Genomic DNA, 17,339 nt, shown 5'->3' on the forward strand with positions numbered 1-17,339 from the left:
GGGATATTTTATGGATAAGTTTGGATAATTGTTTCCCAGGCCTCAAATCCTAGGATGATTCCCCCCCACCAGACAAACTTTTCTGGGCGCACCTCATACACGTATATTGCTTGACTTCGTCGACAAAGCCCCAACAAAGTCAAAGCTTTCCCCTTGGCTTTCTATTCCAATCCCCGAGTAACTTATTTCACTTTTTCGTCAACAGTTGTCAACTTTTCCTACCTGCACGGAGTCGGCGGCCATCTTGCTTGTCGCCTTTGAATCAAATCCTACTGGGAGAGAGGAGGGGAGTTGGAACTCCGAAAACAAGTTTTCTTTTTGGACGTTTCCCAGCACAAACGTCGATTTTCGGTCATCTCGGGTAAGATAAACTCCTCATGGTTGTCTTGCTCCGCGCTCGCCCGCCCGCGCTGCCGTGCTCGCTAGCTAAAAGTAAATGAAAAGTGAAAAGTAAAGGCTATCCCAGTCAAGTTGGAGAAAGAGGCGGCGGTTATGGGTGGAAGAGTCCGCCCAGAGAAGCCGAACCACCGCCAACAAGTACCGACCACCTCCAAACTACTTTAAAAAAAAAAAAAGTAAAAAGAAAATATACAAAGTAGCTCCGTGCTAACCACGTCCACAAACTTTACACTTAATACCAATATTGGGGGGAAAACCCCGTCGAAACAAATGTTTTGGTTTTCAAGATCAAATAATACAGCGATTCCCACACATTCAACTTCAAATAATTGGTTCAATAATTATTTATTATAATTGATGTAATCTAAAAACCAAGACGTACTTTCCATTAAAAAAAAGTCACGACACGACCACAAAAGAAAATTGCCCAAAAAATACATAATGATGCCTTGAGAAATGAATTTAATTCGTTTGACTACAGCAGATTCTTCCTCATCTCCTTTAAACATTGAATTAAATAGAAATTCCATTAACACATTCTAGTTTATGGTCGGAACGGTGGTTATGTCTGCCTTATAGGTCAGAGGTTACGGGTTCGATTCCAAAGAAATCACAAACAAGGCCTCGAATTGTGCCAATGTCATTAGTTAATTCAATGTATTATTATTTTATAATGCCTCACCTGTTTCTGAGTTTGGTTATTTTGAACATTCACAACATCTTTAGCTGAGCCCTGAGAAACTGTGTCATTTTCAGTCACAAAATGGCCACCCCCTGAGATGGATGACAATAGGTGGATTTTGTTGCTTAATTCCACAAATGCAATATTATTCAAAATGCTGTGTTCAGGCTTTTTTTTTTTTGGGCTGGATAGAACATATTATTGTAAAGAAAGTGTCTAACTTAACTTCACCTTTAAAATCCAAATCTACATATGGTGTTTTCAAATCAGAACGATGATTCACGGCACATCCTGTCCTGAGCACCTGTCCCTCTCCACCAGCCTCTGAGGACGCTCACCATGGAGACATGGAAACAGGATGGATGGTTGCACAAGGTAAATACATTTACCCGACTAGATCTCTCTGGGTTTTTTTTTTTTTTTAAATGAAGAAGACAATGTTCATTTTATGAAACCACAGTGTTGTTGTATTTGAGCAAGAGCACAAAGAGCTTCCAGTCCCAGACATGTGAGGGCTGTTTGGTAGCGATTTAGATAATCCAGTCTTCCCAGCGAGGTGTGACAAGTCACGCTGCGGGCCCAGAGGACACGACTCCAGCGCTTGTCCTTTGGTTTCGTCATAGCGTCATCCAGATGGCTTGGCAACTCCGACATCACGTTCGGAGCAACTGTCACATTGCAGACGTCGGCGGGTTAAGCAGCATCTGCAAGACTGCGCAATCATTCTCTCGGCAGCCACATTGGTCCCTGGCTGTTTGCCCGCAATAAAATGGATTATTTCTTTGGATAAGAGTAATATAATGATTGGTTAGTTTAATTGAGCTGGCAGGAAATTGCTGTTGTTCTGAATGTTCAGTCTTAAAACTGAAAATGTGTGGTTTCCCAGCCAGTTTCAGGCAGCTTTTGGAATCTTCTCCGTGACATTGTGGCGTCCCTGGTTTCTCAGGAATTTCAACCATATGTCGCCACTCCAAATGTTGCCGAACATGTTTTGCAAAGGTGAAGATTCCCACTGTAGGTTCATTTCGCGTGGCGAGCATGCAAATGTAAATTATTATAATCATAATCATGTTTGAGGGTGAAATTTCATTTCATAGCCACCGCATATTTGTCAGCTATGAAAATGGACGGAAAGCATCTCCATGATAGAAAACAGATGAGTGACTGTTGAAACCGAAGCATCCAGACTGAAAGTGAGGATGGGCGTACTACTTATGTGTCATAAGGCCAAAACTGGGAAGCTCTTACTGGACTACAATATGAGATTAAGCGGGATCAGTCCCACTATTGATGACTAGCCACGGATTATATGAGCCCAGATGAGTGGAAGGGCTTTAGCTCAAATAAACTGTCACAGTTGTATCATTTTATTCTTCTCATCCTAAAACAGTTTTTTTTTGGCGTATCACTTCAAAACAATTCAAAATAATATTCAAACGCAAGCCTTACTAATAAATTATGTCATAACAAATCAAGACATTAGTCAAATAGTGTGATTGGAACTTTACTGAAAACAAATACCAGCTCGCTAACGCCCTCTATTGGTCACCAGTTGTAAAACGTTCCTTCACCTGTTTAGACAAATCAGTGCACAAGTAGAGTGACTGTTTTACAATCCTAGTTTTTTTTTTTTTTTTTCCCTTCCCCACTTCTACTGCCACCTTTGGTCCTCTAGTACAATTTTACACTGGATAGCAAATAAATGCTCAAACGGCTTTCCATAATACATTTCATGCCCCCCCCCCCCCCCCCCCCCCCACGATCCACATAGGACTAAAGAACATCCAAGCACCACTTCGTACTGACCCCCAGAAAACCATTAAATAACACAGCCATGTTGTTTTATTTTGTATCAGACACAGCTGCAGCACTGCTTTGGGCACAAGGAAGGCACACAAAAATGACCACTTCATTCAAATGATGCAATGGGTTGTGATTGCAACTGCAAAAAAAAAAGTGTCAAGAATTATTGTTGCAGACTTCAGATGTCACATTGTTATTTTCCAAAAAGGTGGCAGTTAGTCCTCAGGCCATTGGGATTTTCAGCATAACAAATGAAATCAGTTATATACAGCAGGACAATTTACCGAGTAGTTACAAACACACAGACTCGCTGTAATTAAATATATATAAATCAAGCTAATTTCCAGCAGGAACCAATCTCACCTTCATGTACTGAAATGTATATTTACAGCAAGCAGCATCTTCATTGTGTTCCTTTCATACACACTGTAATAAAAGCGCATGTAAAGAAATGGCCAGGCTATAAAGCTGCACAGAGCGAACGAAAACACACAGTATAAAACATACACGCTGATTTCTTTCTTTTAAGATTTCATAGAAAAAAAAAAATTCTTTGTTCGAGTCCAAATACTATAGCTCGGTAATTTTCCATGTTCACATCCAAAAGACAATACTGTAAAGCCCTACCTATTCGTGCTTTGCTATTCACGAAGTGTGTGTTTTGTTTTTCTGTTTTTCATTCGCGGGAAAAATTATTCTCATTTTTTTTATCCCGCCCGATGCCACTAGATAGGCCAAAGCAATAAAAGTATTGCTTTGCTGCCATCTTGTGGCATCTTGGCACCAATGAACTATGTTATAGTGACAGAAGGAGTTTGATTTAGACAAACTAGTGCTTTGCTGCCAATTTGTAATATCTAGACAAGCTGGATTAAAGGGCTCAGTTCCTAAACCCACAGCAAAGAGTGGGGTTTCACTAATGTTTATATATTTAAAAAAAACAAAAACAGGTGGAATTATAACAGTGTTGCGAATAACGGACCGCAATATTGAGGGGGAACTCTGTAGCTCAAATGGCTAAAAACAACCAAACAGCACATAGCGGATGTAGATGTTTTGTCTCGGGCATTTGGGACTGAGCGTCTCCTGGTCTCCCGTCATAGCTCTCCGGACCTTCTATAGATCTCTGACATGGAAGTGAAAGGAAGCCGCTGACCTGCAGGGACGGGGACCAAACACGAGCTCGGCCATCCCCATGTGTGAGCATTCTGGTGGCATGCGCTGTCATATGTCCACAGCACGATCTCACTCAAGTAGTTTCCACCAGCGGACACTTGGAGATCTCGTCCTTGTGTCCTCCAAACCTCTCTGTGTATCCATCCCCACCCTGGTTAGTTTTTGGGGTAGATCTTCTCATAGAAGAAGTTTTGCGCCAACATGTAGAGTTCTCCATCCTTTTCCCGCACCGCGTGGGCCCTGACAAACTGGAACTGCTCCAGGGCAAACTCATAGAACTCGTTCTCCATCTTCCAGATGGCCGACTGCTGCAGTTTGGCCGTGGATTCCCTGGTGGGCGGCTTCTTCTCGCTGGTCTTTCTCAAGTGGGATTTCTTCCCTGTGATCGCAAGAAAGAGCTAGCCGTGAAGATAACGGTGAGCTAAAAAAAACCATCACAATCTACACGTAGATAACGTGGAATTAAATACAGCCGTACAGTATGTGCGCACGAGTCCTAAAAATAGAAAAAGGCTGATCGGTCTTGATTAAATGAGGCTTATCGACCACTTGCCAGGTTTCACTGAGCGATTGGTAATTGCTTGGATCTGCTCACACACTAATTAAACATGATTAAACAAGGAGGCAAGAAGGTCACAAAGCTGAAAGCTATCTTCACTTTCACCACGTTTTTTTTTTTTCTCTCGCTTCGTCCAATTCGCCGATGTCGCTTCTCTTCAATGATTACACCGAGGAAGAAAACGTCTATATTTGGAAAGTGCTTAACATTTATCGGCGCTGAGGTGATGCCAGGCTGGAGCGCTCCCGGTTATGACATCCATCACAAGACTCAAGTGAGGGGAATGCAGAAGAGAAGGTTATATTACCAGACAGGAAATTTGATCTTCATAATGAGTCACATTATTAACTAGACAACATCCTGACATGCAAATATATTTTTAGAGGTGCGCCTCAGGTATCTCATCCAGATGGCTGAAAAACCGTAGGGCCTTGATTTACAAGCTTAAATCGATCCGTGACCAAGCTTGTAAGTCAATTTACACTTTTCAGCCGCTGTTATGATTAAGCATCAGGGATATTGAGAAAATGCGTAAAACTAAATCTTCGATGTCGCCTCCCTGCTTTCTAATCATTTTTCAAAAGGGATTAAATCAATCCTCATCTAATACGGTGATATTTTGGGGCTGCAAAATTGTCTTGACAATGGTTTGTTCAGAGCATATTTAATATCTTATCAGGATTTCATTCTTTAATCCTAAAACTAGCAGCTACCATTGTGCTTGTAAAATATGTGTAACCCAGTTTATGGTAATCTGTAAAGGTTGCTTGAAGGCAAATGGGGTCTTCAAAAAAATAAAAAATGCTCTTACAAAATATTGTTTAGCAGCTCGGACGCGCACCTGTTTTGTACAGTTCGGTGGCTCCTTTAAAGAAGCGTGGCAGAGCCGACTCCAGCATCATGACAAAGTCCTCCAGCTCTTCCGTCACTCCGACCAACATGTACTCATTCACCAGGTTGTATTTCGCCTGCTCCAGAGCCCACTGGCTACCCACGTTCCTGCAAAAAGACAAACGTTTGCATTTTTAAATCCCGCGTGTATGGAGAAATACTCACAGGAGAAGATAAGGGAATGGAGGAAAGATAACAAGGAAGGATTAAGACAAAAGGATAGAGACTAAATTAAAATTCTGTGTAGGTGGAAGTATTTGTAAAAAAAAAAAAAAAAAAAAAATGCAACAATCAAGAGCAGTTTAATTGTCTCTGCTGGAAATACTTGTCACACTGCTTAATGCAATCCACGTTTATCCATCCATCCATTTTCTGAACCGCTTAGTCCCCACAGGGGTCGCGGGCGTGCTGGAGCCTATCCCAGCCGTCATCGGGCAGTAGGCGGGGGACACCCTGAACTGGTTGCCAGCCAATCGCAGGGCACACAGAGACAGACAACCAATCGCACTCACACTCACACCTAGGGACAATTTGGAGTCTTCAATCGGCCTACCAAGCATGTTTTTGGAATGTGGGAGGAAACCGGAGTGCCCGGAGAAAACCCACGCGGGCCCGGGGAGAACATGCAAACTCCACACAGGGAGGGCCGGAGGTGGACGTTTATTTTATATAAAATACAATTTTGTTTGATTTTTGTCATTGTCACCACTGACCAGCATTCAGAGTAGTGCCCGCAGAAAAAGGGAATCTGGAGCCAAAGCTTCTCAGGGGCGCAGTCGGAGCCACCGGCAGATACGCATTCATCAAATGTCTGAAACGTTGGCACAAAGTTGAAATTAATCATTTCATTTTACATACATGACTAAGTGCAGGAGTGTCCTTGGACCTTTTTGTCTCCTTGTTTCCTGCGCCTCAAACCGGGTCGGTAGTCATCTCCGAAACGCAAAAAGTAATAATAGGAAACCAGCCTTTCGATGGGGTCCCTGATGACGTTTATGTAAATTGGCTTCACCTTCACCCCAAACCTGATAAAAAAAAACTTACTTGGGTTAGAAAAAAAGTCATTTAGAAAACGGAACACGACAGTAATGTTTTGACCTGCGCGTTTCATTCATTAGAATTCTTTATCGTTTATTCAGTCAATATTTTACTTTTATCATTATGTTACTAAATTAGTTGCTATTAAAATTAAATATTTTAGTTTTTTTACCTCATTAAATAATTAGTGATAATTAGTCTACAATTTTAATTAGTTATTTAGTTATTATATTACTACATTAGTTGCTATTAAAATTAAATATTTTACATTGATTTTTTTTAAAAAATTAGTTGACTGATTTGTTAAAAATACACACAAATATTCATAAAATAAAATGTTTTACATGTAGGTCTACATAGAACAATTTTGTATTTGATTCTAAATAAAATCACAATGCTGAATGACAAAAAATAGCATGATTAAAATAATGAGCATGAAGCGAAGATGCTCCCTGCCCCTGTGCACGTCTCCAGCACTTAATCACCACAAGGAGGAGTCAAATGCACATGTTCTCACTTGGTGAAGTCCAGGAAGGAGACATGGCCGTGGTAGAAAGCTGGCTTCATTTCCCGCCATTCAGTCACATTCTTTACAAACCGTACCTGAACCACGCAAAAACAATTATTAGCGTGTTAGAATGTGGACAGCAAATCCAAATCAGATCAATTGTGACCTGGTCCTGAATGGACATGACGGGGTTGTTCTTTGTGGTGTTGATGTGCAGGACATGGTAATGGTTCCTCCCACACAGGTCGTAGGCGATGTTGGTGAAGGAAGTGCTGGCCGTCTTCGGCACGCGGTTATAAATGATGACCACGTCGTCGTCGCTCTCGGAAACAGACGCCCATGACGAGTCCCGCTCCCGCAGGTTGTCTTGCGTGTGCCGTTGCTCGATCTCCCGTACCTCGTGCCGGGCGATGGCTCGCTCTGGAAGCATGATAGGGAGTTTCACAGAGTTGCTCAAATAAAAATAAAAAATAGAAGGTAAAAAAAAAAAGGTTTGCAGCAACTCTCAGAACGATACAGGGAATGGATTCTGTAATAATATATTTATGTTTATTGGTGAGTTAGCAGAATATTTGGGGTGTTTTAATGGTTGACTCCCTCTGCTCTCTGCCCACATGCTCCATTTTTGTTTATTCTGGCAATCAGCGTGCTAAATGTCTCACAGGCCTGTTATTCGGCAAAAAGCTATTATTTCCAGTCAGCTATTGAGCGATGTGGTAGTTTTAATTGTAAATTTGTTTATACAATGCAACAAAAATAAAAATTGTAGGTTACTGGAAACATTGCAATTTTGGTCGGACTAACGCAGTCAACCAGTTTCGGATAGCTTGACTTGATTTACTGCACCGAGATTTATCTACCGGGCTCGACAGATAAAAATGATGAAAAGCAGCGAGACGAGCGAGCCAGAGGTGACAGGCCGAGGGGGTGAGAGGTTGGCATTTTGACTGGAAGGTGACAGTTATTTGAAAGCTAGCGGACGTGAGACGGGACATCAATTCACTCCAAATGAGGAGGGCGGAAGGTTGGTGTGTGTAAACTGGACTTGTGTGAATAGATTGCGCACAAAAGCAGCCTCTCACTTTTGTTGCCTGCGGGCTTTTCTTCATCGGAATTCACGGCGGACTGACTGCTGTTGACAATGCTCAGAGAAAGGACGACCGAGAGGATTGCGCGTGTGTGTGAGAAGGAGAGGCAGCACATCACGGGAAGCGCTAATAATCGTGGGAGCTCGCAGTTGTCACTGCCTTGCCACCTTTATAGCACGGGGGTGGTCTTCTTGAGTCCAGGAACAGGACTTGTGTGTTTGGGGGGGGGGGGGTGCTTAACTGTATTCCTCATTTCCTCCTTCCACCTGTCCATGCAGCTAGAAATGCAAGCCTCTGATCAAAGTTCTATCTGGTTACAGATGGAGCCGCGCTGCTCCCGGCGCACGCCTGGAATTATGCCAGGTGGCCACAAAATGGTGTCTGGCACGCAGCAACAATTGTAACGGAGATGTTCATTCACACGGCTGCCAACGCCGGTAGCAGTCGCGACGGTCAGATTTTACGGCCCCTGGGCTCTCGCGTGTCCTTTGTGGTATTAGTTTTTGCGAGCGGGGCGCTCGGAAAGCTGGCTGCGATAGTCAAACGAATGGCGCTGCGACAATGCCAGGCCATAAATATTACATGGCAGTCGAGCGGCAGGCATCGAAAGGCTTTTAAGTGGAATAACACTCTGATAGCACGTTGGCTTCACATTCATCATCATGTGGAGGAATGTTTGTCTGGCTGGTTACGAAAGAATTGAAGAATTTTTTTCATGGTAGGTCATACTGACATTGTCATTCAATATTTTGTGGGTCTTTAAAAATCAGTGTTTTAAAACAGTTTACAATAAAAAAAAATTAAAAAGAGATGCTTTCAATTTTATGATATGCTTTGTGCTGAATTTGTATTCAGCCTCATTGTATTATTCCACAAGGGCAATGCTCAAGTTCATAATATGCATACTGAATAAGGCTTTCCTATTTCCTTCTGACGGCTGGTCTTGAGTGACAAACGCATATTAACACTAACCTCGCCTTCTGGAAGGTTCCGGGGGGTGCTTCGAGGGCTCCCAGACTTTTCAGAAGAACAATAACGAAAGCTTGAGAGCCAATCGTATCCCTACCAACAACGTCCAAACTATGCTAAGAGGCCCCACAAAAGCTCTCGCTAAAGACACACTGGTTTTTTTGTTTTTTTTTAACCGAGTTTCCAAACAGGCCACAAGGACAAAGCCAGCTTCTTGAGGCTTTGTAGTAGACGCCCCATTCATTACCAGACGCCTTGGCACAAACTTCCATATCAGGGGGCAGCACACATAGGCACAAAACCAAGCTTAGCGCTCCCATCTGAGGTCATTTAATTAGAGGACAAAAGCCCGAATTACTCTGGCCACACAGCGGGGCCGCCTTTCATTGGCCATTTCTGCCACTTCCTCCCCCTCGAGTCATCTCTGTGCATTAAAAGCCAATTATGAAGCGTGAATCCAACACGGGTCTTAAACACTGTGACAACTACAAGCCTATTACCCTGCCGCTTTTCATTCTCACCCACCGACAGCAGGGAGACGGAGCGCTTGTAGTCCAACGTATTTACCGAGGCAATTTCGCAGCCGATTAGAGACGACCATTTGGAGTCATCATTCATATTTTTGCCACCAGATCTGTTCAAATGAGACGGCCCGTCATGTACCGCCGCCACTCGTGATGGGATACTAAAAGTGAAGGAGATGGGATGACGCTTTGCCTAAGCAGATCATAAATCCATCATGGCCGGGGCTTCTCGCTCCAACCCGGGGGAGGGGTTCGCCTCTTGAACCGAGGCCTTGGGTTAGGTGGGTAATCGAGATTGGCTATCGGCTCCCCCCGGCTGGGGTGCGCAGCTTTCGCCGTTCTGCTCGGATGCCGCCCGATTGCAAAATCAATGACGGATGACAGAGCGGAGACCTGGCAGGCCAGCTCGCTGCTTTATCAAAAAAAATGCTGTTCATCGACTGCTGCTGCGACTCCCTCGGCTTGGACGGTTATACGACAAACACGACAAACATAAAATAAAACTAAACGGAGTATGTCAGAAAATGATTGTGAGTGTTTTCGTCATTGATTGCCGTTAGCCAATCACTGAAGTCCCTTCCATTGAAAAGCAAATCATTTCTTTCATTCAGCAAATGTCTGCTAGCTTAATGCTATCCCATAATGCAAAACACACTATACAGGCTAAATAACAGCGTATAACGATCCTCACACTCTCCTATGCAAAGGTCATCTGGCTCACTTTTTCAAAAATGACTTTTTCCCCCTGTTGACAGGATGATGATGCAGCACGTGGAGAACAAGAGCGTTTTGGTGGGACCACGCATTCCTCCAACTTCGGTAAGACCAGAAACAAAGCCGGTTTTGTCGGTGCCAACAGACGACGTAATTTGAACGTTGTCTGTCCGCTATTAGTCACTTGACAGTCATAAAGCACAAAGACGCTACTGTGGCTATTTTGGTAATCGGCTGTTTTTAGTGAAAAGACTCCAAAGCTTGAACCGAGTTGCTATGCAGAGTTCATGAACTACACCCCAAAAAAAAATCTGTGTAGTATCTGTATTAATTAATTAATTAAAGCATTTCAATTTGGGGGGGGGGGAATCAATTCAACACGGGAGTAAATTGAGTTACGAGCGTGATTGCATTACGGATTTAAACTCGTGAATTGAGGTACTGTATTAAGATGGAACCACAAGATGCTTCGCCAAAGGGTGCGCTAAGTAAGAGCTAGCCACATGCGGCCCATCAATAATTGCTGGCGCAAATGCAAGACATGCTTCTTGACTAATGATAAGAATCCCGGCGAGGCAAGGGATGATAATCGCGCTTACACCCGTCGCTCTCCTCTTTAATACATCTCGTGTGCCATCCTAGCCAGCAGGCTGCAAACGAGGAGAGGAAGGCCACGTTTAGCCTCGCTCATGAGCAACAAGCCGTTGGATGAAGATTACGGCGCGATTTACACAGATGGCAGATTCGATGGCTCCCCTGGGCTCGCTAAGTAAAGGCGGGCGGGTGTGACACTTTGTACAGAACTTGCCGAAGACTCTTGCGTGACTTTTCAAATATTACAATTTAGAGCTGGAGGTCAATGTTTAGTACAAGAGAGAAGACACATAAAACATGCTTTCCTCCACATATTTGCATCATAATAATTTGTATGCGGTAGCACGTTACAACCTCAAACACTGATGCTCGCCGCCTCCCAGCCCAGTAAGAGATGATTAATAATGCATACATAGGAGTCGGGGGAAAACGCGGCACTCTATTAGAATGGGCAGACAACGGCTATTCATAGAGGTAACGGTGAGCGGGGGACCAACGCGGCTGGGAATAGCACGCCGCAGAAGCCACTTGTAGCAAACACGGCCACGATTATCATCACCTCATCTCTCGCCTTTCTGTTTTTTTTTCCATCCTCTTTTCCGAACAAGCATCTCCACTCGCGCTTTCTGATAAAGATGCTGGGGGATTGCGTGTAGCTGTAGCGTGATCCCGAATCGATTTGTACTCCCAAGATGCTCATTGCCCCCAAATGAGCCGTTTGCTTTTCGGAGGGCATCAAGTGTCCCAATACTTTTATCCGTAGAGTGCACATTTTTCATATTTGATCCAAAAGACATTTCCTAATTCTCCGCATAGAGCGCGAAGTGGGGGATTGTCTCAATATCGATCCAGGCGCCCAGCCGAGAGATTGACAATCAGTCTATGGAACACACACACACACACACGCATGGCCATCTAAATTAGTAAAGGGAGACAAAACATTGCCATTGAAGATGTGTTACAGAGGAGAAAGAAAAAAAACGTAGGCACTTGGACGCACATTTCAACGGACGGCAAATTGCCGTACTGATTGACATATGAAGATGTTCACAACGACTGATCCTGCGGGAGCTGCGTGAGAGCGCTGGCATTAGAGGGAGTTGATATGAGATGTGACTTCATCTCCATTTGTTGGGGAGTTGATTGAGGTGGGGGGGGGGAGCAAAGTGAGCAGGGAGGAAGAGTGGGAACCGACACCTGCTGTCGCGTGTTTACAACAGCTAGCTTCATCATCTGTCAAAAAGCCGCAGGCTTCGACAGCACGGCGTGAGACTCGCCGAGTTCAAAATTGATCCTATGGCTTTCGTCTTCATTAAAAAGGGAGTGAGGAGAGTTGGGGGAGGGGGGGGGGAAACAACTTAGTGAAAATGGGAAAGTTTCAGTTTCAAAAATTGACTCAAAACACTACCGTCAAAACTGCAGTACTATTTTTTTTTGAAGAGTATAAAAATATATGAATATGAGTATTGTGATATGCTCGGTGCATATGTGTTGCCGCGCCGTTTGTGTTCAAATATAGCCAGAATAAGGGGAAGGCCAAAAATTCACTCCAACAATCATCACTTTCTCCCATTATACAACAACTATACATTTTCAACTATCTGCTGCCACTCCAACTTCCTCCTACTCGTTCGACATAAATGCAGGCTGGAGGAATTTTGGTGCAAGGTGAGAGCAGTCCATTCTTGTAGAGGAGCACGAGCAAGCTCACCGAGCCGCCACCTCTGGCCAACATCAGCAAAATGATGGAGGAAAGACGGTGAGGAGGAAAAGGGGGTTGGGGAGATGCCAGCTAGGAGCAGCGACGGCAACATTAGAGTGATGGTGTCGCAGAAGGGTGGGGGATGCAAGCTGTCCGTAACACTTTGATTAGCCTGTCTGTCATCCTCCTGCTAGAACCAGCCAATGCAGCATTGGTGGACTTGCTGCATTGTGCACGACGTGGCACAAAAAGCACACACACACTAGACAAAGAGCAGGCCAGTCACCATAAATCACGGGTGTCAAACTTGTTTTCATCATGGGCCACATCATAGGTAAGGAATACCCTCAGGGGGGTCGTGTTATTACGGTGAAGTCACATCTAGTGTTCCTCTGCAACATCGCAGTTCATCATTTGCACCCACGCAATCATCTTTTTTTTTTTTTTTTATAGTAGTTTACTGTAATTGCTTTTCGGTTCTTCACAGAACATCGGAAGAACAGCAAAACAAATGGGAACAATTTATGAAGAATCTGCTGTTAGCCACAGCTCACGTCAAAACACTCACGCATATATTAGCTAATATCACCCAACCCGTCTCTTGTAAACACACACACTAGAACACTCGGAGTAATTTTTTTGGGGAGTGTTCGAACATGTTCAAAACACGTCACTGTGCCGCAAATCTATCGCCAACACCTATACGTCCATCCCCACAGTGCCCCCCACCCCCCTCTTCTTCATTAGCAGCTCCACTGGTATGTTGCAAAAGAGTGACAGAGCTAATCTGGGCGACTGGCTGCCTAAAGTAGCGGATGCCAACATGCAGCGTGGAAGCAAATGACTCGTGCAGGCTTTACAGCCCTCGGGGAAAACGTGTGGTGTCACAGAGAGGTCAAAGCAAACTGAAGAAACTGAGTCATGAGAGGAGAAGAACATTATATTAACGACTACGGAATGCAATTTCGAGAGACAGGGAGGGGGAACTGAAATGTTGTCAAATTAAGTGAACGTGTTGAAATTGAAGTTGGAAGTTTTAATCGGTTGAGAAATGCGCAAGGAGCTGGTAAATGTTCTAGATTAGAACATACTTGCTTTTCTAACGTAAAACATGCACCTGACTCAATAAATGTTGGGAAACAGTTTATTTTTTTATTTTTAAATCACAGGTCTCACTGGAGGCAGCAGTGCTTGACCAATTTTCTTTTCCAGAAAATTTCTGCCTCAGGTCCTCTGGATTGCTTGACTACAGCAGAACTAAGTCCAATTCCAAGCCGAGACCTTCTGAGGCAAAAAATAAATAAAAAACGTTCACGTCTTGCACTGCACTAAATTTGATCACAGGGAGGCCTGTGTCATTAAACGTGTATCTCCACACAATAGATTAGAAATTGTTTCTCTTTTTCTGAATATCTGGAAGGAGATTTAATAAAAAATAAAACTATGACGACAGTTTGACAAAAATTCTCCTTCTGGAAACCAAGCATCTCCTGCTTAGTTACTGCACTGCAGCACTTATCACCGGTAGACCTGTATGAATTTTGTCTCAAGATGAGCTTCAGGAAAAAGAAAGAAAAAAAAGTGACTAAACTGAGTTTGAATCAAAGCAACCGACAGTTGCCACCGAACGTTATTTTAGTCTTTGTCGGCGCAGAGACAGCCGATAAGCAGCCGCAGAGAAGGAGTGTTGGAATAATGGACGACGCCCACAGCGGGACGCCTGGCTGCATGGCCGTGTCATTGGAATGCAGGAGACTCCTCGGTCAAACCTCCGAAGCACAATTAGCTCGAAAGCAGATCGCAGCTTGTCTGCCCTGCGGGGAAGCCTCTAATGGGTGCAAATGGTGCAACCTGCGTGGCTGCCAATGGGAGCGCATGCTGGGATCAATTGATACAGAATCGGCACATTTTAGCCTCGCAGTATGATTTTTCCCGTCCTAAATTGACGTCGATTAGACGCTATACTCATGAACTATAACGACACACATAGGCGATTGTTTATCCTCTGTGAAGACCACCTCATATTACTGCCATACTGAGACACAGATCAGTATTACCATTTCAGTGATGGAGCAATAGAAAGTGTGCCAACAGGTGGTCACATGACCATCAAGCTGTTTGGCTGTCAGCACCATGCCTCCAAAAATCCTTTGTCAAAATTACTTGCCAATGCAGCAAAAAAAATTGGGAGTGCCAGTATGCAAACATGTGCGCCGGCCTTCCTGTCATCCATCATGACGTTTTTTGTGGAGTTTTTTTTTGCAAGGTCGACAAATTCTTTTGGTGGTGGACAGTCAGAGAAGGCCGTTCCAATGCTGTTTGTGCTCGCCTGTGTGTGTGTGTGTGTGTGTGTGTGTGTGTGTGTGTGTGTGTGTGTGTGTGTGTGTGTGTGTGTGTGTGTGTGTGTGTGTGTGTGTGTGTGTGTGTGTGTGTGTGTGTGTGTGTGTGTGTGTATCCCAGCCCAGGTTTAACAACAGCAGTAAACCATGTCACAAGTCAATATTTTGGACTCTCCAACTACTCAGCAGGGACTTCAAGAGAGTATTCAATTAAGAAATGTGTTAATCGTTCTGTAAACTGGACACAGTTTAATTTTTTTTTAATCGTTTTTCTCCAATCATTCCTTTTGTCATGCAGTACCACAAACCATGATCCCCAAAACATTTAGAAAATCATGTATGCAAAGAAAACTGTAACCAACACTAAGAACCCAGGCTAAACTTAGCTCTTTCCTGAAATACAAAGATCACAGTCTATCAGTTGAGATGTACCACTTCAGCATACATCGTAGACACCAATTACTACTTTCCTTCCAGCTAGTGATTCTTGCATTCAAATATAGAAGTGTACATCCACAAAGACCAGGAAATCAGCACACCTCTGCTTACCCTGCTATGACCTCGCCAGTTCAGCGTGCGGACAAAGTTATTGAAAAACTGGCAAATGGAACCCTGAAGTGGCAGCCAAAGCTTTGGGGTGTCTCTGCTGTTCCTTCAAATCCCCCACAGTGGAAGCATCAGAGATAATCCTGCAGTGTCCCAGATCTTTATTGGGACTGACTGGACCCCTAATGGGAGGTGGGAATGAGATTGGAAAGGAAAGCAGTGTCTGCTCCTTTTCAATTGGATGTGTAAGATGATGATGATGTTGATCGCTTCCCCACAAAAATAACTACTAATGAAACGATTGCTGAAAATGGAATGGGAAATGTATTAATTACTATTAGGTAAGTAATTAAGCACTATAAAAAGGAGATAAGGACACAAACACGTGGTGAAGAATCTCTTCTTCCGCTCGCGAACCCAGCTAAACTTAAAAAATCAATTGCACCGAATGATTCCATCAAAATGTATTGCACACAAAAGTTAAAATGATCGACATGTTCCCACCATTATTGCAACTTATAAACTATAAACCTAAATTGAAGGGGGAAAAAAATCTTTTAGAGGGGTAAAGTAAAGAAGATTACTGGGATAATGTGGTTGCAGAAGTGTGTACACCCTGTTTAACTCAGGATGTGTTCAGAATTAACCAACTACGGGTTATTGGTCATATAGGTGGCTAAAGTTTGGAAATTATTTATCTTGGTGCCATCTTTATAGACTCCAAATACTTGCGGTTGAACCCGCTGTATCGACTCTTATCTATCTTAAGATAATATACAAATATTGAGCACGCCTCCTTGTGCTGCATGACCGCGCAAATACGCGGTTGCGCAAATTGCGCGCCCTTAAAGCATGGTCCGTGCATCTTTTTTTTTTTTTTTCTGATGGCTTTTATTTATATATTTGGAGGGGTGGTAGTGGCGGGGATTTACCGAGTTTTCCGCGGGACTCCTCCAGCTTCTGAATCTGGTTCTCTAGGAAGAACATGGCCACGGCGAACGCCAGCAAAGCCAGCAGCTGCAACTTAGGCGGCATCATGACTCTGAGCAGCCCCATCAAATCATCCGGAGAAGGAGTCGGCGGTCAGTCCATACCCAAAAGAGGGGAGACGAGAAGGGGGTGGGTAAGAGACACACGCACAGACAACCGGCGAGCACAAAGCGTCTGCGTGCGTGGATATTTAAATCCCCCTCCAATGCAAAATGCCCATTCTTTTAGCTACTCCATCATTTGCATGGCACGGTTTGCGGCTTGTAAAAGGTTTCCACGGTCGTTTGTACAAGTGCTCCTAGGTGTCCAGTCTTTACTTGCACGGTTCCACCGTTCATACTGTCAAAAGCACCCAGGCCACTGGACAGAAACAAGAGCCCACCATAGAGATCAAAATACACTGATAGCCCCCTCCTTCGCGTGGAAACGTACGTCAATGACGCCGCCGTATTAGATGTGTCATGGAGTGAGCAATATGACACATGCATTATGGCGTATGCGCTTAACGTATTGCAGGAAAGGGCTAACTCACGCAATGCGAAAATTTGATTTCTATGGACTGGACCCGTGAAGCGGTCTCTTTCTATTCGTCAACCACTGCTGTCTGTACACATCGGATTGGACTAACGTAAGCGTCAAGCGCGAACGCCGACCTATAGGAGTGCTGTTTTCTTTTTCATCCTCGTAAAGCACGAGATGAAATTCTAAGCGAAGAAAAAGTACCACAATTGTAATTGTTCCCTTATGTGCCAATCCACAAAAAAATTGTAATTCTAAAGTTCTAAATTCTGAAGAAATTCGTTGACATTTTTTTGCT

At 43.8% G+C, this 17,339-nt stretch overlaps 2 protein-coding genes and 1 long non-coding RNA gene across 3 annotated transcripts in view; 1 reads left to right on the forward strand and 2 right to left on the reverse strand.

Annotated features, from left to right (window-relative positions):
* The window catches only part of pkn2a (protein kinase N2a), a 13,863-nt gene extending 13,498 nt beyond the window's left edge, over positions 1-365 (reverse strand). Inside the window, exon 1 of the mRNA XM_049748091.1 lies at positions 223-365. Within this exon, the coding sequence (XP_049604048.1) occupies positions 223-243 (21 nt within the window). The 5' untranslated portion in view covers positions 244-365. The remainder of the gene's footprint in view (positions 1-222) is intronic.
* The window catches only part of LOC137839632 (uncharacterized), a 15,264-nt gene extending 184 nt beyond the window's left edge, over positions 1-15,080 (forward strand). The window contains exons 2-6 of the long non-coding RNA XR_011085657.1: positions 206-361; positions 1,352-1,456; positions 4,358-4,476; positions 10,393-10,456; positions 13,860-15,080. This is a non-coding gene — a long non-coding RNA (uncharacterized lncRNA). The remainder of the gene's footprint in view (positions 1-205; positions 362-1,351; positions 1,457-4,357; positions 4,477-10,392; positions 10,457-13,859) is intronic.
* hs2st1a (heparan sulfate 2-O-sulfotransferase 1a) lies at positions 2,906-17,029 on the reverse strand. The gene is made up of 7 exons (XM_049748102.2): positions 16,465-17,029; positions 7,223-7,476; positions 7,066-7,151; positions 6,397-6,535; positions 6,224-6,321; positions 5,461-5,618; positions 2,906-4,439 (listed from the first exon to the last, which is right to left on the reverse strand). The coding sequence occupies exons 1-7, from the start codon at positions 16,586-16,588 to the stop codon at positions 4,216-4,218; spliced, it is 1,083 nt and encodes a 360-aa protein (XP_049604059.1). The 5' UTR covers positions 16,589-17,029; the 3' UTR covers positions 2,906-4,215.
* Between the last annotated feature and the right edge of the window lie 310 nt (positions 17,030-17,339).

The sequence above is a fragment of the Syngnathus scovelli genome, chromosome 17 (assembly GCF_024217435.2).
Source record: "Syngnathus scovelli strain Florida chromosome 17, RoL_Ssco_1.2, whole genome shotgun sequence".
Classification (NCBI taxonomy): Eukaryota; Metazoa; Chordata; class Actinopteri; order Syngnathiformes; family Syngnathidae; genus Syngnathus; species Syngnathus scovelli.